The following is a 24186-nucleotide window of genomic DNA, read 5'->3' as shown; positions in this document are numbered from 1 at the left end:
TGGGAGATTGGGATTGACGTATATACACTCTTGATACTATTTGTAATGTAGATAACTAATGAGAACTTCCTGTGTAGCACAGGGACCTCTACTTAATGCTCTGCGGTAACCTAAATTGGAAGGAAGTCCAAAAAAAAGGGAATATATACACATATGACTGATTCACTTTGCTGTGCAGTAGAAATTGGGACAACACTGTAAAGCAACTATGCTCCAATCACAAATTTTAAGTACTGGTTTGCAGGGTGCCTGTCCTGCCGCCCAGTGCATCTTTCCTGTTAGGTGTCTCTAAGATGGGAAAGAGAGAAAATTTGATCTCTGTTTGGTTTGTTGCTCATCATGTTGATATTTAATCCAGTGTCCAAGACATGTCACAAAGGTCTAAAATTCCTGAAACTGGTGACACTTTTGGACCTATTCGTATGCCCATATCCTTTTTTGTGGTCCGACTAGAGGGTTTTGTGGAGATACAAAAAGTGAAATTAACCAGGTCTTTCATTGAAAATGTATACAGGAGTGAATGGATAAAATTATAATGTTGAATAAAAATAATTTTAAATAGAGAAAACTGTGTGTGATGAATTAAGTCAGAGGTTCAGAGTGAAAGAGGAGAATGAAAAAGTTGGCTTAAAGCTCAACATTCAGAAAACTAAATCATGGCATCCGGTCCCATCACTTCATGACAAATAGATGGGAAAAGAGTGGAAACAGTGACAGACTTTATTTTGGGGGGCTCCATAATCACTGCAGATGGTGACTGCTGCCATGAAATTAAAAGATGCCTACTTCTTGGAAGGAAAGTTACGACCAACCTAGACAGCACATTAAAAAGCAGAGACATTACTTTGCCAGCAAAGGTCCATCTAATCAAGGCTATGGTTTTTCCAGTGGTCATGTATGGATATGAGAGTTGGACTATAAAGAAAGCTGAGCTCCAAAGAATTGAAGCTTTTGAACTGTGGTGTTGAGGACTCTTGGGAGTCCCTTGGACTGCAAGGAGATCCAACCAGTTCATCCTAAATGAAATCAGTCCTGAATGTTCATTGAAAAGCCTGATGTTGAAGCTGAAACTCCAATACTTTGGCCACCTGATGTGAAGAGCTGACTCATTTGAAAAGACCCTGATGCTGGGGAAGATTGAAGGCAAGAGGAGAAGGGGGTGACAGAGGATGAGATGGTTGGATGGCATCACTGACTCAATGGACATGAGTTTGAGTAAACTCTGGGAGTTGGTGGTGGACAGGGAGGCCTGGCGTGCTGCAGTCCTTGGGGTCTCAAAGAGTCAGACACAACTGAGCGACTGAACTGAACTGAACTCAGAGTTGATACATGATAGCTGTGACAACATTGCCATTCAGTTATCATATGAGTGATGTTTCTGATGATGCTATATTTTTGTAAATAGAGACACAAAAGGTTGCAAACTATACCTTGGTGCTCAATTTAACAAATAGTGCATAGGAGTTAATACAATCTTAGCACATAAAGTGATATATGTACTTATTTAGATCACTATGGGCTTCCTTGTGGCTCAGCTGATAAAGAATCTGCCTGCAATGCAGGATACCTGGATTTGATCCCTGAGTTTGGAAGATCCCCTGGAGAAGGGAAAGGCTATCCACTGCAGTATTCTGGCCTGGGGAATTCCATGGACTGTATAGTCCATTTTGGTCGCAAAGATTTGAACACGACTGAGCCACTTTGACTTTCTTTAGATGGCTATTATGAAAGGAGATTATGAGACAGTTTTTGAAAAATCTTAAAATTTCCTACAAAGCCTTTAAAAATGTATTATTTGATCCAGTAATTTTTCTTCAGGAATTATTTCCTGAGGAAATTATACATTTTTTTGAGAGGAAGTTTGCAGCACACTGCATATTAAGTTATTTTATCACATATTTAGAACAGTCAAATACAGGGGGAAAACTTTAAGTAGTCTAATAGCCAAAGAGCTAAGTAAATTATATGTAACACTATTATGGACTTTTATGTAGTTATTATAAAATATTCTGTAAAACATCATGATGTAACTTTTTATGGAATTATGATCTCAGCTGAGAAAAGAAACTTATTAAACCAAAGGAAAGGTTATGAAACTATGAAAATATTCTTATAATTTCCTCTTTTTTTTAATCATAAGAATACAAATAGTCTTAAGAATAAATTCTTACCAAGTGTGTGTTATGCAATGCATGGGGTTTTGTATATTAGTATCTAAAACACCTTCTAGAATGTGAAGGCTAAGGTATGACAGAGGATTAACTATGCTACCTGGATCCTACTTGCCTTGGCATCCATCACCTGTCCCCTGATAAAGATGAGACCATATCTTAGAAGAAATTTGATAACACCTGACCAAGGGCCACTCCCACCTGGAGATGACCTAACATTGAGAATGTAGCAGATGATAACTTCTAGGCTTTGGAAATTGGATTCCTGATAATTGACAGTCTCTTGAGTTAACCTCAGTTCTTAATACCCACACAAATCTCTCCAACATATGTGAATGAGCTCTTCCAAAAGTGTTACAATGTTTGTGTACACACACACACACATGTGTGTGTGTGTATTTTAAAGACAAGAATCTGGCAATATCCCACATCAGAGAAACATTATCCAAAAAGTAGAGATGCAAACAAAACTTTGTGTGAAACAACATATACTATAAAGGTTAATTTATGACATAATTTGCTGCAACCCTTGCTGCTGACAACTTTGGGGACATCTCTGCTTCTTTCTTGGAAGGATTGAAACATTGCCAGGTTTCAATTTATAAAGTTCATATTTGGAAAGAGTAGCAGCCAGTGCAGGTAAAGAGCAGAATTCGCCTCATTAAAATCTAGCCTCAGCCTTTCTGTTCTTTGTACGTGCATGGCCAACACCATGTAACCATGGTCATGTCTCAAGCTTGCCTTTTCCAAGCACACTAGAGGTTGAGACAAGTGATACAAATATGTCAGGTATTTAGTTTTGATCATTGGATCAGGACAGGGAACACATGTAAATCCATGGCTGATTCATGTCAATGTATGGCAAAAACCACTACAATATTGTAAAGTAATTATCCTCCAACTAATAAAAATAAATGAAAAAAAAAGACCGATAACCAACAAAATAAATAAATAAATACATAACAAGAATTGTAAAAAATAAAAATAAAAAGAATACACACACACAAACACATTTAGGTATGTGAGTCATTTTAAAAATCATTATGTTTTCATTGCCTGAAAATTTTAAATGAAGGCATTATAAAAAAACGTTTCACAGATCCCGCCACTGGACAGGAATAGTCAATTATCAGTCTCTGATGAAAGATATGAATTGCAGAGTAAACTAACGTAATGCCTCTTCTTTGATGCTTTTATTGTCATTCACCTACTCCTCCCAACTTTACCTCCTAAATCTTCCTCAGATCCACCCGTTTCTCCTTCTTTACTACCATTGCCCAAATTCAGACCTTCAGTAACATCACTCTCCTGGCTAAAACCTTCTACCTTACATGCCTGCCTTAAATTTTAGCCAGCATAGCACATCTGAAAACATGAGATGGTCTCCAAGAACCTGTCGTACTTTTTGCATCCCATAAAAGTACCTCCACCGTCTGTCCTTGCCCACTTCTTGCTCCCATCTCTTGCTGTTTCCTTCTTTAAACTTGTTTGTACACCACAGAGCCATTTGTATTTCCTGCAAAACTCTGCTATTTCTTATTTCTGTGACTTTGCTTTCATGTGAGTGTGTTAGTTGCTCAGTCATGTCCAAGTCTTTGTGACCCCATAGACTGTAGTCTGCCAGGCTCCTCTGTCCATGGGATTTCCCAGGCAAGAATACTGGAGTGGTTTGCCATTTCTTTCTCCAGGGGATCTTCCTGACCCAGGAATCTAACCCGGATCCCCTGCTTTGCGGGCAGATTCTTTACCATCTGAGCCATAGCGAAGTTCCTTTGGGTTCATGTTCGTCTCCAAATTAAATATCTTTCTGCCAGTTCTCTGTATGGCTCCCTTCTGACAAACGTCTCAAATGTTTTCTCTTCATGGAACATATTCCTGAGTAGCTCTGTGCAGCCCTTTATCACTGCATTTCTGTTGTGCTTTCAGTTTCTATCTGTGTCTTCGATGACAGCGTGAGCTCCTTGAAAACAAGGGCTATGCCTTGTAGGTCTTGATGTCTCCAGCCCCGAGGACAGAAACTGGAATGAAGGTAGTTCTTGCTCCATGGATATATAAATCTGTGTTAGACTGGATTGGTTAGAACAGGGCCCAGGACAAGATTTTGATGCACACAATTGACTAAAGGAGCGCTCTTCAGGGAAAACCTAAAAGGGAGGGAGACAGGGAGGGAAGCAGGGCAGGACAGGGGAGAGAGCTGAGTGAGGCGGTCACAGTTAACCTCTAAGCTTGGCCTGATCCACACACAGACGCTCTGGAGCATTGACTGCCCTGTACTGTTGTTCCTACTGGAGATAAAGGAACAACCTTTTTTTCTTAACACACATCAGTCAGTTATTGGCAATGGGCAGACCCAAAGAGATGTAAATTTCCCACCAAGATGGCTCTTGTTAATCAACGTAATTTTTAAGAGAAGGAGACAACTGTGAACTCTTAGCAGGCAATACTCAAAGTTGCTAGAGGATGGATAGATCAGTTTAATAAAGGTAATAGTGAAAGTGAAAGTAGCTCAGTCGTGTCCAACTCTTTGTGACCCCCCTGGACTTGTATAGTCCATGGAATTCTCCAGGCCAGAATACTGGAGTGGGTAGCCTTTCCCTTCTCCAGGGGATCTTCCCAACCCAGGGATCGAACTCAGGTCTCCTGCATTGCAGGCAGATTCTTTACCAGCAGAGCCACAAGGGAAACCCTAGAATACTGGAGTGGGTAGCCTAGCGCTTCTCCAGAGGATCTTCCCAACCCAGGAATCGAACCGGGGTCTCCTGCATTGCAGACGGATTCTTTACCAATAAAGGTGATGGGGCTCCTCTATTACATTATCACAGATGCCTTAATTATTGTTTCATTATTCCAATGTACCTATCCAAGTAGACACTTGAAGAGTAACATAATTTACCTTTTTATATGTAAAGTCTTTGTCTTATTGGGATACATTACAGATAAGGTCTATGATTAGACTTTTTATTTTAAAGAATGCAACTTTCAAATTTGTTGCCATGATATATTTTGAGCTCTTATATCTGTAGTAATAGTGACAATTAAAAATGCCTTCACAAATACATTTATCCAATCTATGGAGGCTTTGTCTATGAAATAGTACATCAATATGAACTACGTGTAAGGAAATTAGTTCTGAATCTTAATTCCATCACTGTCTTCATATAAGCTTCTACAACATTACAGGTGGTAACAAAAATAAATGAATATGGTGCTTCCTACTCTCACTCCCTCAGTGCAACTTTTTGGCTTCAGAAACTTGCATTGACTCTGAAGGAGTATGTGCTGTATAAAAGACATTCAGCTAGAGTATTTCCATGGAATCCTCCCACCAGGGATAGAGAATACCAATATCTAACTTTCTGACAGAGGCTTATAGAAGGGTATTTTATTCTGAAAGGCAGAAAAACTGATTAGATATTATTTTCCTGAAGAATTACCCAATGATAATTTAAAAATAATAAAGGTTACCTGGTAACTTACATAATGGAATTAATAGTGTCTAGAAATATAGAAATATTGTTGGCTTAGAATAGCTGTTTCCAAGCCAACAGAGCTTGTGTACTGAAGTAAGGAAGTACTGAACCTATCAGTAGCAATTCTTGTCATCAAGAGTTAGGTTTTAAGTTATCACATATTCCTTTAGGATTTGAGACATCCCGTAGGATGAGATTTTTAAAAATTCTTTGTGGCTATATAAGAAAAAATGTCTTTATTCAAAGGAGATGCATACTGAAGTATTTCAGCAGTGAAATGTCATTATGTCTCTATTTTCAAATGATTTAGGAAAAAAATGTGATACATGCAAAGTGAGAATGTGTGCAAATGTTAACATGTTAACAAAGGAAAAAATAGCACTCCTCACTGATTTCATTTAGTAAAATGCTTTAATTTTTGAAAAAAATATATGTTCATTTATTTAAATGTTTATCAAAATATTTGAAGATATCTTGAATTGTTATTTATGTTATTTGCCATCTTTCCCCCAAATGTACTAACATGTTGCTAAGTTTATAGTTTACTTTTTAATATCATATATTTATAGTTTAATGGTAGTAAAACTTCCTAAGCCATAGAATCTATCCCCTATTTCCCTATTAAAATGAACATAAGGTGTCTCTGATACCTAAGGGGCTGTTACTTCTTCGTTTCACCTCTGCCTTTTCCTTGGTGTGTGAATCAAAGCTGTTTGAAACTTTTTTCTGCAATAGATAAAGTACTAAATAACTCAATTTTCTGTAATATTTATGGTTTTCTTTCAACATTATTCTTAGTAAGCAGATTCTGAAAGTATATATCAATATCTCTGTCTCCCAACTCAACTCTTTTTCTGTTCTCTCAATTGTATTTGTTACTAACTTTTTAGAAGTTTCTAAGCTAAATATATTTGCTTTTAGCTTCAAGCATTCTGCTTTACCTTACAAATCTTTGGAGAGTCTGAGTAATTTCATGTCACTGTCCATACTGCTACATTAAAGGTGTTTCAGCCTTTTGCCCTGGCAGCTGTCTCCTGTGTGACAGATGGCCTCAGTTACAGTAATGTAATTCTAGAATTATATTGTAATTCATATCATGGTAAAACAAGATAATTTCATGCTTATTGCCAGAATTAACTGTTTAAAGATCCCACCTAGGATGCATTTCATGCAATGGGACAAATGTACAAAATTGTGTTGATGAGTACTGCATGTAATTATGTAACCTTGACATCTCCATGTACAGTTCTGTCATCCTATTTAGTGGGGTGAGCCCACTAGGCAACAGTTGTTGATAGGAATGATGCTAATGATTTGGACATTGCTGATGTCCACCAAGCTTCCAGCACATCTACTCCAGAGAGTACCTTAATACAGTGTTTAATTGGGAATCTTAGACCAAAATTTGGTAATTAAAGTAACTAAAGAATGGTGTGAAATTTAAATTACCTTTATTAGGAGATAATACTATGGTGGTAGAGAGAATGAATTCTAGGGTCAGATGAGCTGGATGAGAATACCAGAACTTTCACGTATTAGCTGGTATTGAGTCTGTTTGTTGATGTTGACATTATTTTGTTTACTTACTCAAGAATTCATTCATTGACTCTTTCATTCACTCATTCATTTAGTCAGTGTGTGTTGGGCTGGTTAGCAGGCACAGTTCTAGGCACTGAGGTTAAAGAAGTGAACTAGAGGGATCAAGTCCTTGACCTCAAGAGGCTTACATCCTACTGGGGAGACAAAGCAAGCAAAAAGTGGGTACATGACATCAGAGAACAATAAGTCCTGTTAAAAAAAATATGAATGAACAATCTGGATCAAATGACTAGGAAGGTGGTTTTGCTGGCAGGGCAGTTAGGGAGTCTTGGAGGAGATGACATGTGGAGGAAGGTAAGGAGGATCCATGCAAGTTGGTTGGTGTTAAAAGTTCAGTGTAGAGGGAACAATGAGTTCAAAGCCTAAATGAATATTTTTATGAAAGATGAATGAAAATTTGTAAGCTCAGCATGTATTTAAGTGCTCGTCAGATATTAGATAATACTTGAAGAAATTTGGATAATTCCATAATGTGTCACCTTTGCTCTAATATACATCTTCCTTTTCATTTTGATCATTTTCCCTCTCTTGAATTCTCCATTATTTTTCCTGTCCTTAGATCCTTTAGGTTGCCCTTTTGTTAATCTCAAGTGAGTTAAACTCTACTTGCAGTGCTCAAATGCTGTTGCTGTTAGGGGTCCTCTTTTCTTGGTTTTTGCCGTTTTACTCAGCATTTATATACTGCAAGCTATGGCAAATTGATTATCTTTCTAGATGTGGGGCAACTGCCCTCTCTAGGCAGGAATCCACAGCTTCTCTGTGATCATAATAATGGTGATGGACCTGTCCTATGGTGACCTATTATTGTGGTGGGGATATGGTGGGGGAGAAGTGATAAAAATGGTACCAATATATCATTTGAAAGATGGTGCTTCCAGGAAACCCAGAAGACCCAACTAGTCCCCATGCCATAAGCTCCATGTCCCACCATGGTTTTTACTTTACTCTGCCTGATGCTCCCAGAAATCAGAGCAGAGTAATGGTCTGCCTCTGTCTCTGGCTGTGAAAACACTACTAAACATGACCCACTTTTGTTGTATTACTTTCTGCCTTGTTTGGCTGTACAAGACTTACTCTTCACTTTACCAGTGTGTGTCCAGAAAGAAAAAAAAATCATACACTAATTTGAACACAGAGAGTGTGTGTAGAGATTTGTTCAGTGCAACAGGTTATTGGAGTACTGAAGGATTGGCTAGTAAGAAAGAAAGATGTATTAGTCTGCTCGGGCTGCCATAACAAAATACCATAGACTGGGTGGCCTACACAACAGAAATGTGTTACAGTTCTGGAGGCTGAGAAGTTCAAGTTCAAAGTGCTGGCTGATTTGGTTTCTGGTGAGGGCCCGCTTTCCCACTTCTTGGTGTGTGCTCATGTGACATCTTCTCTATAAGTACGCAAGAGGAGAGAGACTGCAAGCTCTGGTGTGTCTTCTTATAAGAGCACCTCTGTCTTCCTAAGGGTTCTACCCTCATGACTTCATATAAAGCTAATTACTTCCCCAAGGCCCCTCCTCCATGTACCATTACATTCTCAATTAAGGCTTCAAAAAATGAGTTTAAAGAGAATGCATTCAGTCCATAGCAAAAGATAACCACAAAGAATAGGGGAATGGTCGCCATCTCCCCTCGCTGAGAGAGAGCCTCCAAGGAGAAGCTCCCATCCTCCATTCCCAGAGTGAAATCCAGACCTCACTGAGATGGCACCCTGGTAGGACTGGTTGGAAGCCTGCCCTCTGCAATTGGACAGAAATGCCTTGCCCTCTAAGGTATCGGGGACAAGCTGTCCATAAGATGCCTCACCCGAGGCTCTGCTAAAAGATTATCAAGCTGCTGCAGTGCACACTGCCAGAGTCTTCCAAGCAAGCATTAGAGCCAGGGCTCAGAACCCTTTCCTTTGCAGTCTCTCTCCAGCACCCTAAGCATCAGTGCCAGCTAGCAAAGGAAACTATTTCACAGGTCCGGATCCATTTTCAAAAAACAGGCAAACATTTGAATTTAGAATGGGAACGCCATAAGCCAATAGCCATCACGCTGATTAAAGTAAGAATAAATATCAGCAGAAGCAAACTAAGTGATGAATATATTGTTTGTTAGTAGGATAAATTGCTTTCCAGTGCCCTTCTGAGTTTTATCCATCGCTGCACCGTTTGTGCCTAGGGAAAAATTTGGTCCAATAGAGATGCTCAATAAATATTGTTGAATGAATAACCTAATTGCTTCCATTGTTTTCTCTAATGTTTTTTTTTTCTCTTTCTCTTTTTTGACTATAGCCGATGGATGCACAGACTGGTCTGTCGATATCAAGAAATACCAAGTTTTGGTGGGAGAGCCTGTTCGCATCAAATGTGCACTCTTTTATGGTTATATCAGAGCCAATTACTCCCTCGCCCAAAGTGCTGGACTCAGTTTGATGTGGTACAAAAGCTCTGGTCCTGGAGACTTTGAAGAGCCAATAGCCTTTGATGGAAGTAGAATGAGCAAGGAAGAAGACTCCATTTGGTTCCGACCAACATTGCTGCAGGACAGTGGTCTTTATGCCTGTGTTATCAGGTATGCTTTTCATCTTGTTACTGTTGAATCAATGATATCACAGGTTGCTGTCTTATATACCTAGATTTTGTGGCTCTCTGTTTAACCTCAAGGTATTGTCTCAATATTTGTGTGTGTTGCTGCTTTCTAACATTTAGAATCTAAATCATAAAAAGATGGGATTGGAATTTATATTGAGACATTATTTCTGGCTTATGGAGAAAAGAGATACCATCTGGGTATCTACTTATGTTGCCAGAAATTACTAAACACTATGAAATAAAATTTATAGAGGAGGTGAAATGTTGCAAATAAAATGTAAGCAAAGACTTGCAGAAAGGATGCATAGTTTATTGCTAAATGGGTTGTAACATTCTGTTATTGCCCTTCACAGATAGTGCACAGATACCTCTGGTTCACACACATCTGCAAAGATGATTTAAGTAACATGTATGTGCACAGAAAGCGGAAAGCAGCCTTGCCTTGGTAGAAGTACAGAGACTATGTTCCAGATCATTTTGTTAACTAAAAGTGCTGTGTGTGCGCTCTTATGCGCTCAGTCATGTCTGACGCTTTGTGATCCCATGGACTGTAGCCCACCAGGCTCCTCTGTCCATGGGATGCTCCAGGCAAGAATGCTAGAGTGGGTTGCCATTTCCTCCTCCAGGGGATCTTCCCGACCCAGGGATTGAACCCACATCTCCTGGTCTCCAGCACTGGCAGGCGGATTCTTTTACCTCTGAGCCACCTGGGAAGCCATAAAAGTGCTGAGTCAATACAAAAATATTTTGGGTCCCCCTATGCCTTTACTCCACAAAGAAACTGATCACACATCTACATATCTTTGTCTGCTTTTGGAAGAGATGTATGTACTTTGCTTAATGATAATGCATTGAGACAATAGCTATGTATCATATTAGCAGTGAAAAATCTCAGTTTAAGCATTTAGCCCCACATGGGCTGTGAATCACACCCTGCATGAATGCTTGCAGATGTCATTAGACTATAAGAACATTGGCATAGCAGGGTATAGGCATATAGAAAGAGGGTTTAAATTGATTCCTTTGTGTCCCTATTTCAACTTACTAAGAGAAAGCCAAATCTAAAGCAGTTGATTCTCAAGTTGGAGAAACTCTCAGAATCATCTAGTATCTTTTTCAAATCAAAATTCAACTTTCACTTCTGAAATTCTCATTGGCAGCTATTATTCCTCTAGCATAAGGATTGTGTCTCCCACTCACCATCAACCTAAAAGAATTACTTTTATGAAGAGTCGTGGCTGCAGGTATGTTAGGTTGTCAAAATGGGTGAAAGCCACATGAAAGTTAAATATAAATTTATCTTTTAAACACTGTCAACATATAAGTTAGAGTTAACTTTGGAAAATAAAAATGAATGCAAATAAAGTTCTGCTTGGGAAAAATGTCGAATGAATTATATTAATAAAATAACAAATGCATTATTCCTTTGTCAGCTTTTGTTCTTTCCCTTAAAAATGGGAATCCAACCCTTTTATGTTTCAGCTTAATTCTTAATAGAAGTAGTTTTTGTAGGTACAATGATAATTAATTGCCATATTATGTTGGCAAAGAGCCAACTCATTGGAACAAACCCTGATGCTGGGAAAGATTGAGGGCAAGAGGAGAGGGGGGCAACAGAGAATGAGATGGTTGGATGGCATCATCAACTCAATGGACATGAGTTTGAGCAAACTCCAGGAGAAAGTAAAGGACAGGGAAGCCTGGCGTGCTGCAGTCCATGGGGTCACAAAGAGTCGAACACGACTGAGTGATTGAACAACAATATAGTTAGAGAATACTGTTTGTACTGGCTATTCCTACTTGAATAATAATAATTTGATTTAATTTCACATCTGCATTTCTTTAAGAAACATGATTTCTGATTATTTATGTGTGTGTAGAGGTGACTCTTTAAGATAGACCAATTTATGTCCTCCTTTATCTGAGATTAGACTTGAGCTGAGTGTCCACAGTCTAACATTTCATTCCATTATTTATTATTGATGGGAAAATAGTGATGTGTTCAGATTAGTAACCTGAATTTCTAAAGCACTGAAGTTGCCATTCTTTGATGTATTTAAATATACATATTGGTCCAATGCTCTGAGAAATTGTACTAAAATGTCTCTGAATTTGTAGTTGCAATAATGAATGAAGGTCACAAAATTTTGAAACCATAACATTTGTCATATGTCCATGTGTCTACATTTTAATGGAAGGTGAAAGTAAAACAAAAACACCTTTAAGTTTTATATGTGTCAAGTGGTATTCTAGAGGAAGCAATGAACTGCAGAAAAGATGCTTTTGTCCCTGGAATTCGAGTGTTCCAATTGATTTGAAGCTAGTGTTGATCTGACTCCCTTTTCCAATTTGAAAAGCAGGACTCACAATCATTATAAACAGCAGTTTAAGTAGAATGACTTGCTTTTGATGTGAAGGGAGCCCAGGGCTGTTAGTTGAATCATTGACACTTTGACACGTTGTTAGCTCTCAGGTCACACAATTGTCACCATTAGTTTTTAAATAATTCACTTACAAAGAGTTTCAGAAGTTTGAAAACGTTAGCTGCTACTCCAAGGCTCTAGTCTTTCTGATAAGTGCTCTGTGTTATTAACTTATCAATGAAATGGTTTAACGAGTGTTTTCACGTACAACATTTACACCTAAATGGTGTGGTGGTTTAGTCGCTGTCTTGTCCGACCCTTGAGACCTCATGGACTGTAGCCTGCCAGGCTTCTCTGTCCATGGGATTCTCCAGGCAAGAATACTGGAGTGGGTTGCCATTTCCTTCTCCATTACACCTAAATATGTACAATTAAATGATGTAAATAATGCAAACACCTAAAATTACTCTCAGTAGAATGAATAAGAGCTTTCCTACTCCCTTCTGTAAGTAGCCATTTTGGACAGAATAATACCACATCATTCTTTGTTCTGTAGTACCTGGCTCTTTACTCAATTTTCTCCTCCTTGAATGTTTATTTTTACATGAAAAAGTGAGTGAAGGAGATGTGTAATAATTTCTTTTTTTTTTCCTTTCATTGCCATTTAATGAATAAGTTTACTTTTTAAAAGAAAAATGTTTTTCTTATCCTCTTGACTCCCAATTTTTAAATACCCCTCTTCGGAGTTATACCCTTTTAACAGTTTCATATGCATATCTGGCTGGTACTCATGTAAGCAATTTAATGCCTCCTGTATTGTAACAGACTAAGTTGTTTGTCACTCTGTTTTTTGACTGAAATTTTATTTTGTAGATTCATATGCATTTGCAAGATATAGTATAGGGAGGTCCCATGAATCCTTTAGCCAGTTTCCATCAGCAGTGACAGTTTGCAAAACTATAGTACAAAATCATAATCAGAATATTGATGATGCTACATTCAAGATACAGAACAATGTCATCACCTCCAGGATCCCTTCTGTTGTCCATATTCACTTCCCTACCCCAGTCCCAAATCCCTGGCAAACAATAATCTGTTCTCCATATCTACTTTTTGAATGTTTTATAAATGGAATCATAGAGGATATCACCTTTTGGAACTGGGTTTTTCAGTCAACATAATTTCTTTGAAATTCACCCAGGTTGTTCAACGTAGTCTGTTCTTATTTACTGTTAGGTAATGTTACATGATGTGGACATTACCACAGTGTTTATTCACTCATTGAAGGACGTCTCTGTTGTTTCCATTTTTGGTTATTGAAAATAAATCTTCTATGAATACCCATGTACATTTTTAGTGAATATAAGTTTTCATTTATCTGCAATAGATGCTCTAGAGTGAACTTAAGTTGTATGATAGTTGCATGTTTAGTCATATAAGAATTGAAAGTCACTCAGTCATGTCCGACTTTTTGCGACCCCATGGACTGTATAGTCCGTGGAATTCTCCAGGCCAGAATACTGGAGTGCATAGCCTTTCCCTTCTCCAGGGGGTCTTCCAACACAGGGATCAAACCCAGGTCTCCCACATTGCAGGTGGATTCTTTACCAGCTGAGCCACAAGGGAAGCCTGAGAATACTGGAGTGGATAGCCTGTCCCTTCTCCAGTGGATCTTCCTGACCCAGGAATCGAACCGGGGTCTCCTGCATTGCTGGCAGAATCTTTACCAACTGAGCTATCAGGGAAGCCCCATCATATAAGAAACTGCTGTATTATTTTCCAGAGTAGCAGTACCATTTTATTACATTCCCACCAGCAATATGCGAGTGATCTGGTTTATCCACATGCTTGCAGCATTTGGTATTGTCACTATTTTTCATTGTACCCATCAGTATATCTTGATATCTCATGATTTTAATTTTCATCTCCCTAATGGCTAATGGGATTTTGTGTGCTGATTTGCCATTTCTGTGCTCATCAGTGAAATATCTGTTTATGTCTTTTGCCCATTTTATAACTGAATTATTTGTGAGCTAACCATTGAGTTTTGAGAATTCTTTATATATCCTAGGTAGTAATCCTCTTTTGGATATGTGGCTTGCAAATACTTTCTGTCAATTTGTAGTTTGTCTTTTCATCCTCTTAACAGGTTTTTTTGCAGAGGAAAAGTTATTTTTTTCCTTTTATGGATTGTGCTTTTGGTATGAAATATAGGAACTCTTTCCATAGTCTATATCCTTAAACTTTTCTTTTTAAAATTATTGGAGTTTTTACCACTAGTTTCATAGCTTTAAATTTTACTCTCTGCTCCATCTTGAATTAATATTTATATAGGGTATAAAGTTTATTTTGGTCAAGGTGTAGCTTTTTGAATAGATGTCCAGTTGCTCCAGCATCATTTGTTGAAAACATCTAGCTTCCTCCATGGAATTACTTTTGCACATTTATACAAAATCCATTGGGTGGATTTGTGTGGGCAGCAGAGGATGAGATGGTTAGATGGCATAACTGGCTCAATGGATATGAATTTAAGCAAACTTCCGGAGATAGTGGAGGACAGAAGAGCCTGGTGTACTACAGTCCATGGAGTTGCAGAGTTGGATATGACTTAGGAACTGAACAACAACCAGTTTCTAGATTCCGTATTATATACCTTTGATCTATGTGCCTGTTCCTTGGCCAGTACCACTCTGTCTTGGTTAATGTGGCTATAGCTATATAGTAGGACTAGATACCTTTCTTTTCAAGATTCTTTTAACTGTTGTAGGGCCTGTTCTTCTCCAGATAAATTTTAGCATAAGCTTATGTATGTCTACAAAAAAAAAATAACAAAAACATACTGGAATAATATTGATAGGAATTGAATTAAACCTATATAACTCAATTTGAGGAAAATTGTTGTCTTTATGTTGGAACCCACAATCTATGAGTGCAGTAGGTCTCTGCATTTATTTAGGATTTCTTCTTCATCAGCACTTTGTATTTTTCAGCATACAATCCTGTATACATTTTGTGAAATTTATACATAAGTGTTTCATTTTCTTTGGTGTATTTCTAAATGATAGGGCCTTTTGAGTTTCATTTTCACTATGTACATTGTTAGCATTGTTAGAAGTATGATTGATTTTTTTTTGGAGTAAGGCTGCTTTACACTGCTGTGTCAGCTTCTGCTATAGAACAAAGTGAATCAGACAGAAGGATGATTGATTTTTCTGTGTTAATTTCTTTCTAAAAGAGTACTTTTCCAAATTACATATATATAATGTATTTTATCTAGTATCTAGTTCCATTGTCCAAGTCTTGATTTTCTCTTTAGAGACTAATTCTTCTTTCTCATCTATCAAAAGGTGCTCAGTTAAATCCATTTACTCAGTCATCCATTTCAGAAACATCGACTGATCACCAGGTGATATGCTAATGCTAGAATTACAAAGACTCTAAAAGAAACATGTTTTACCTTCAAATCGTTTGCATGAGAGAAAATAAGTGTGCAATAAATTATTATAGATACTGTGGTCACAGTTTAAAATAGAATGGGGTTGTCTCAAGATAAAGCAGCTGCCTTCCTCACAGTCCTCCCCCTTACAATTGAAAAGGTAGATATAATCCAACAAAGAAACATAGCAGGTTGTGTGAAAGGTGGTAAGAAGGATTGACTAGGAACCTCAAGGCTGGAGACATAACATGACCACACTGCTTCAGTTAACCATCCAGATAATATTGGCAGGACCAAAGCAGGCAGCTTTGGTCCCTGTGCTATGGTATCAGAGAAGACTCTTGAGAGTCCCTTGGACATCAAAGAGATCAAACCAACTAATCCTAAAGGAAATCAACCCTGATTATTCATTGGAAGAATTGATGCTAGAGCTGATGAAAGTGAAAGAGGAGAGTGAAAAAGTTGGTTTAAAGCTCAACATTCAGAAAACTAAGACCATGGCATCTGGTCCTATCACTTCATGGCAAATAGATGGGGAAACAGTGGCAAATTTTTTTGGGGGGGCTCCAAAATCACTGCAGATGGTGACTGCAGCCATGAAATTAAAAGACGTTTGTTCCTTGGAAGGAAAGTTATGACCAACTTAGACAGCATATTAAAAAGCAGAGACATTGCCAACAACGGTCCGTCTAGTCAAGACTATGGTTTTTCCAGTAGTCGTGTATGGATGTGAGAGTTGGACTATAAAGAAAGCTGAGCGCCAAAGAATTGACGCTTTTGAACTGTGGTGCTGGAGAAGACTTGTTCTGCAAGGAGATCCAACCTGTCCATCCTAAAGGAAGTCACTCCTAAATATTCATTGGAAGGACTGATGTTGAAGCTGAAACTCCAATACTTTGGCCACCTCACACAAAGAGTTGATTCTTTGGAAAAGACCCTGACGCTGGGAGAGATTGGGGGCAGGAGGATAAGGGAAAGACAGAGGATAAGATGGTTGGATGGCATCACTAACTCAATGAACATGAGTTTGAGTAAACTTCAGGAGTTGGTGGTGGACGGGGAGGCCTGGCGTGCTGCAGTTCATAGGATCGCAAAGAGTCAGACACGACTGAGCCACTGAACTGAACTGATAATCCAATATTTTTTTTTTAAATAAAAACTATTGGTGACTATGCACCATGTCAGATCTGTTAAATACCAATGTCAGGTGATTCTTTTTTTAAAAAATTAATTTATTTATTTTAATTGAAGGCTAATTACTTTACAGTATTGTGGTGGTTTTTGCCATACATTGACATGAATCAGCCATGGGGGTACATGTGTTCAGGATCCTGAACCCCGCTCCCACCTCCCTCCCCATCCCATCCCTCTGTGTCATCCCAGTGCACCAGCCCTGAGCACCCTTTCTCATGCATCACACCTGGACTGGTGATCTATTTCACATATGATAATATACCTGTTTCAATGCTATTCTCTCAAATCACCCCACCCTCGCCTTCTCCCACAGAGTCCAAAAGTCTGTTCTTTACATCTGTGTTTCTTTTGCTGTCTCGCATTTAGGGTCATCGTTGCCATCTTTCTAAATTCCATATATATGTGGTAATATACTGTATTGGTGTTTTTCTTTCTGACTTACTTCACTCTGTATAATAGGCTCCAGTTTCATCTACCTCATTAGAACTGATTCAAATGCATTCTTCTTAATATCTGAGTAATATTCCATTGTGCATATGTACCACAGCTTTCTTATCCATTCATCTGCCAATGGACATCTAGGTTGCTTCCATGTCCTGGCTATTGTAAACGGTGCTCTGATGAACATTGGTGTACACACATCTGTTTCAATTCTGGTTTCCTCTGTGTGTATGCCCAGCAGCGGGATTACTGGGTCATGATGTTTCTTATATGCAGTCAGTTTATTAATCATTGCTCCCTGATTCTTCTTATTATTCCACTAGCTTCACTTAATAAGTATTTAATGACTCAAAAAATAATTCCAAACATTTTCACCAGCACTAGAAGAAGTATATTTTCAGTTTCCTAATAGTCCCCTCTTTCTGTTTGTCCAAAAGACACATTGACTTCAACATGTACCAAAATGTATTTTGATACTTACTTCAACAAAGCTGTCTCCTCCTCAGATGTTTCCTTTTTTTAATGCATAGAATCATGTTATTCCAGCAACACTATCTAGAAAATTATCATTTATCATTCTTTACATTGTCTTAATTGCTTCCTAGATCTGTCCGATCTACAATTAGAAATGTCTTTTGGATTTATTTTTTGTTGTTCATGCTAATTTCTACTCTGTCCTCTTAAATGAGGACACTGTGAGTGCACTGTCCTCTTAAATGATTTCTCTGCCTCCAGATTTTTCCTGTTAGTGTTACCATTCCTCACTGCTGTGGAATTACGTGTCCACAACAGAGATCTTATTAAATTTCTCTACCTAAAAGTTCTTAATGGGCCCTATTACCCAATATGAAGTCTGAAGACTTTGTTTGACATACATGTTCCTTTATAACCCAGCTGTAAATTTTCCTTCTAGACTCATCTTTGGTGTTTGTCTCCATGGATACTTTGTGCTATGGTCTCACCATCCTGCCTACTGTTTGCAGATTAAAGTATAAATTTACCTTACTCTTTTACTTTTTGTTCCTTCATCTGAAATCCCATTTTTTCACTGCTATCTGAAGAATGTAGAGCTATTTCTTATAGAAGATCCAGTATGTGTTCATTGTCTTTCTACTTCTATCAAACTGCTCCAAAGACAATTGTTTCAGTTATCTATTATGTGGGGAAAACACTTCCAAACCAAGGGGTTAGAAATAGCAACTATTTAATTTACATACGATTCTGCAATGTGGGCTGGACTTGACTGGGTGGGTTGTCTGCTGATTTTGACCATAGTCACTTGAGGCTGGAATCAACTGGATACAGGATTTGCTCTGTCCGTAATCCTCAGGGCCTCCATGTGGTCTTTCCAGCTGTCTCTCCAGCAAGATAACCAGGCAGTTTATATGGCAACTCAGATAGTATGGAGACTTATCAAGCATCTATTTGTATCAGGCTTACTAATATCCAATTAGTCAAGTCTAGAGCTAATAGGGAAGAAAACTTTACAAGAGCTTGAATTGCACAAGATGTGGTTTTTTGGTGGGACCACCAAAATAACAGTACAGCAGAGTCTGCCCGTTAGCTTCTAGTAATCCATGCCCTGACACATACAAAATATACTCACCCTATTCCTAAGAGCCCTGGAATCTTATCATGACCTCAAGATAAGGCCAAGATAAGGCCAAAAGTCCAGGATCTCATTCTTGTCTTGTTCAGTCACTCTTTCGTGTCTGATTCTTTGCAACCCCATGGACTGCAGCATGGCAGGCTTCCCTGTCCTTTACCATCTCCAGGAGCTTGCTCAAACTCATGTCCATTGAGTCGGTGATGCCATCCAACAACCTCAAACTCTGTCATCCCCTTCTCCTCCCACCTTCAATCTTTCCCAGCATCAGGGTCTTTCCCAATGAGTCAGTTCTTCGCTTCAGGTGACCAAAGTATTGGAGCTTCAGCCTCAGCATCAATCCTTCCAATGGATATAGGGTTGATTTCCTTTAGGATTGACTGGTTGGATCTCCTTGCAGTCCAAGGAACTCTCAAGATTCTTCTCCAGCACCACAGTTCAAAAGCATCAATTCTTCAGTGTTCAGCCTTCTTTATGGTCCAACTCTCACATCCATACATGACTACTGGAAAAACCGTAGCTTTGACTAAATGGACCTTTGTCAGCAAAGTGATCACTGCTTTTTATATGCTGTCTAGGTTTGTCATAACTTTTCTTCTAAGGAGCAAACGTCTTTTAATTTCATGGCTGCAGTCACCATCTGCAGTGATTTTGGATCCCAAGAAAATAAAGTCTGTCACTATTTCTATTGTTTCCCCATTTATTTGCCATGCATGAGTGATGGGACAGGATGCCATGATCTTAAAAACTGATGCCATGAGTTTTTTGAATGTTGAGTTTTAAGCCAGATTTTTCACTGGATCTCATTACCTATGTGTGAATGAGGTTCTTCATGCCTAATTCCTTGAGTACAGCTCTTCAGGAGTTGCTCCTCTTGAAGCCTGTGAACTCGAAAGACTTGTTATCTCGCCCTTATACACCCAACATTCTGTAGTCAGACAGGAATAAGATAACTAAACTAAATAATCCTATTTAAAGTGGGTGGAAGGTGGGGAGGGATGTGGGAGGTGGGTAGGGATGGGGGGACACATGTACTCCTGTGGCTGATTCATGTCAATGTATGGCAAAAACCACCACAATATTGTAAAGTAATTAGCCTCCAATTAAAATAAATAAACTTAAAAAACAAAACAAAACAAACAAACAAACAAAAAAAAAATGAAAATGGGTGGAAGGTACAGAGCAGTTACTGTCCTATAGCCATTCTGAAATCCAACTAGGCACACATCAGTAGTTTTTTGGTTAGGGCCCAGTTCTGCTTAGCAGGATTGATTCTCTGTGGTTCTTGGGTCCATCCTCTTTTTTTTTTTTTTTTAACTTAAACTTTATCAACAAAGTAGTAAGATTCCTTAAAATGCTGCGCACCTTTTATGTATTCAATTATGTAGCTGTTCCATTTAACAGAGGCGACACCCACAACATTTGGGTTGGCCAAAAAGTTCCTTTGTTTGGGGTACATTGTTCAATAAAGATCTTCATGAAAGTGAAAAATGTCTTGCATTTCTACCTAACCCTGAATGAGCTTTTGGGCCAAAGCAATATATTTAAGACTAATATCTCTCTACTTTCAAGTCAGGATGCTGGAAGGCAGTACCCCGAATTCTTAGACACCCCTTTGCTCAGCTAGTGTTAGTGTATGCCTCATAGAACTTCACAGCTAAGTATCTTAGGGTTTTCCTCCAAGACCCTTTAAGCAACCTTTTATGGATGATAGAGTATGCATAGCATCCCAAACTTACTACCACTGATATGATTTTCCCTCAGAATCAATGTGAGATAGTGTTTGTCACTGAGAATGTACCCACAAGATAGTTACTGAATAAAATACTTAGTGATTGGAGCTAGTGTTCTTAGAGTGCCTTGTAAAAAACACTGGCATAGCCAAAATTACACCATTCACTGATTCCTATCATTTTCCAGAAAAAGGTAAAACAATTCTGTTTCTTAAGACATCTTTTCTGAAACTAACACCAGTTATGAACTGCTTTTGGTGTTCCAGTTTTATTCTCTCCCTGTATTAGACCTTCCCTGTCACCAGGTGGAAGTAAATGGTACTAAGTTAGGCCTAAAAGACCAACAAGGAACAGCTTTTAGTAGAAATAATTTTTCATTCATTTTAATCTGTATGATAGTGTATAATTTTAGTATGTATTACTGTTTCATGTCATTGTTGCTTAAAAATCAAGTCATTTGGGATCAAAGGATAAATAACATTAGCATCATTTTAGAAAGCCTTCAACATTAATGCCACAAGGAGTCTTCATTTGTTCCAGGGCAATCAAAGTGCATATAAATGTTTTATAACCTACCCAGAAATCTTAATGATCAGATGCATATGTGTCTCAAGGACCTGAAGTAGTTTCACTTTTTGGTCTCCTAATTGTTAAACTACCTCTTTTGATTGAAACCACAGTATACCCTTGAGAATATCACCTATAATTTATAGGTTATAAAAAATGCAGTTAAGCCCTACATAAGGTAGCCCTTTAAACAATCCATATACAATTGAAAGTCTTTAAAATAAGGTTTCAAGTCTGGATGCAGTGTCTTTTTATGGATGATAAACTGAAATTGCAGCCCTGCACATCAGTTATTCTTTCTGTTATCTTTTGGTGGGAACCTGTGCTTCTTGCCATTATAGGCCTCAAAGAGAATTTTCGGTTGTATAATTCTGATAATACTTGGAGATTGTGCGGAGGTGGTAAATCAACCTAGATCCGATACTGAAGTTTACCCTTCTTTCCATGCCTGAGACATGAAGATGTTTTCTAGAAGGATCAAACTATATTTCAATAGGGCAATGATAAGCCAGATTGTTGTCTTGAGTGCTTTCTTTTCAGAAACAACAAACCCAATTGTTGCAAGTAAAAACCTAAAGCTGTGTGAATTGCCTAGTCAGTTTATGGGTTTTTTAAAGCATCCTGAAAATAAATGCACTCAGCAGCCATTTTTTTTTAATATTAAGAAGATGAAATAAATTCTGCTCAACTGATGTTGGGATAGTTTCTTAGATCACTGATTAAGAAAAATGTTGAACTTCTTCAAATCAATGGTGGCAGGTTCAGGGAAGGGAGACTTATAAATTTTCTGCAAAAAGTATCAAACCAGTATGGAATTGGTGGGCTATTGAAAAAAGATATATTTGTAAAATAATTAGGTGCATAAAGTTTAATTCTGAGTTCTATACACTTTTATTTTTTTCTACTTTAGGTAAAATGAATCACTATGAGCCCTTTTCAGTCATGGCTATAATGTGTACATTTATCATATTTTGCAAATATTACTAAATGTCTGTGACATGACATAAATGATATGCACCATGAGGAAATTTTAAAATTGGAAACAATATGCGTGCCAGTCCTAGAGGCCATTGACAGTCTAGTAAGACTATTGGTGGTTATACTTTCGTACTCTGATTATTTTTTATTTATAAAAAATTTTCTTTAAAAAAAGGGGGACTGCTAATATTGGTGCAGGAACAAAGATAAAGTGGATAAATTTGAATACAATTACCCAAGGTTCTTTCTCAGTCTAATTTTATGTCTGGTTCCCAAGTGAAAAATAGTAACAATAACCTAATGACTGTAGAGAAGACAATAAAGAGACTGTTTACAGAAGGGCTCACAAAGAGCTTATAATTTGAGCAGGACTTTGAGAAATAAACACATGGCTAGGGGAAGTATAATGGAGAAAGTTTTCCCTGTCAGAAAGGTCTCTTGACAACACAGATGTAGAGAACAAGTATATGGACACCAAGGGTGAAAGGGGGTGGGTGGGATAAATTGGGAGATTGAGATTGATGTATATACATGATGGATACTATGTATAAAATAGACAGCTAATGAGGACCTACTGTATAGCACAGGGAACTCTACACAATGCTCTGTGGTGACCTAAATGGAAATAAAATCCAAAAAAGAGGGGATGTATGTATATGAATAGCTGATTCATTTTGCTGTACAGTGGAAACTAACTCAACATTGTAAAGCAGCTATACTCCAATAAAAATTGTTTTTAAAAAGACTAATATAAGAAAAATTAAACAATGACCTAGAACAAGGGTTGGCAAACTATTTTCTCTAAGGGGTCAGATGGTATAAATTTTAGCATTTACAGACAATATCTCTGTTGCAGATATTCAACTCTGCTGTCGTAGCAGGAAGGAGTCACAGACAATACATAAAGGAATGAGTTTGGCTATGCTCAAAAAACCTTTCCAAAGTGATGGAGGTATTTAGCCTGCAGGCTAACGTTTGCTGACCTCTGATCTAGAAAATGGCTTGCAACCTGCATATAGTTAAGCCAAGCGTAGAAACTGCGGTTGTTATTCACAAAGGCAAAAAGAAAAACACAGTCTATTCATAACAGAGTGATTAGATCAGTTTTGTTGGAAGATGGGGTTTTGGAGATATGATGAAAGAGAAGACTTGTAAAGATGGGTAAAACAGATGCTAAGACCTAAATGGCAGATAAGTATAAAGCAAGGATTAGAAAGGTAAAGCAGTTTTTTCAGAATTATGTTGCAGAAAGTATGCGAATGTTTACAGAAATGGGAATGTAGAAAACAGGTGTGGAGTTTTTGCAATAATTAGGCCGTGGAGTTATGGGGACTATGGTTAGAGTATGAATGGTAGGAATAACAAGGAAAAAAAGGTTCAAGATCACTTTTGGAAGTTAAAAATATATCACAGATAGTGCTTTACTGGATGTTGCTATGGGAAACAAATAAAAGGAAAAAAAGACAAGCAAGAGGTACATCATACTAGTTTTCCAGTATAAACCTAAACTTTTTCACTGCAAAATCTGAGGGTCTTGGTAAATAAAATCGCCTTAGTTTTAAACCATTATTCTCGGGAAGTCTTAAATAGAGTTCTCTACCATTGCTCCTTGACACAGCACTTGAAGAAAGAGATCTGGGGTCCTTTCTAGGTTCTGTGTTAGTCTACTTACTAGTCTTTAAAAAAAATTGAAATCCATACTTCATTCAGGTTTCTTTTTTAGACCATTAGCTCCATAAGGGCAGAGATTTAACATCTGCTTCATCTTCGCGTCTCTGGTTATGCATATATGACCACTGAGATCTGAGCAAAGAAAAATGTTTTGATCAGTTGTCAGGTTTGGGAACAGGCTATTTGTATATAACAAGAATTTAGAAGTAACAGTAGTTTAAGTGCAAGAAACTTTCTGCTCAAAGGTTCCAGAATCAAAATTCCAGATACAGGCAGTTTGGAGCTTACATGATGTCTATTGTCTAGGTCTCAGGTTTGTTTTCTATCCCCGCTCTGTCCTCCCTGGGGTATGATCTTCATCTTTGTTTTCCAAGATGAAGCTCTGTAC

The 24186-nt window shown here is 38.0% G+C and overlaps 1 protein-coding gene across 1 annotated transcript in view; it reads left to right on the top strand.

Moving 5' to 3' along the window:
* IL1RAPL1 (interleukin 1 receptor accessory protein like 1) overlaps positions 1-24186 on the top strand; it is a 1418929-nt gene that overhangs the window by 733474 nt on the left and 661269 nt on the right. Inside the window, exon 3 of the mRNA XM_043896687.1 lies at positions 9510-9789. Within this exon, the coding sequence (XP_043752622.1) occupies positions 9510-9789 (280 nt within the window). The remainder of the gene's footprint in view (positions 1-9509; positions 9790-24186) is intronic.

Source organism: Cervus elaphus, chromosome X (genome assembly GCF_910594005.1).
Source record: "Cervus elaphus chromosome X, mCerEla1.1, whole genome shotgun sequence".
Classification (NCBI taxonomy): domain Eukaryota; kingdom Metazoa; phylum Chordata; class Mammalia; order Artiodactyla; family Cervidae; genus Cervus; species Cervus elaphus.
The sequence above is the reverse complement of the archived record's forward strand: the minus strand, read 5'-3'. Positions and strand labels throughout refer to the sequence as shown.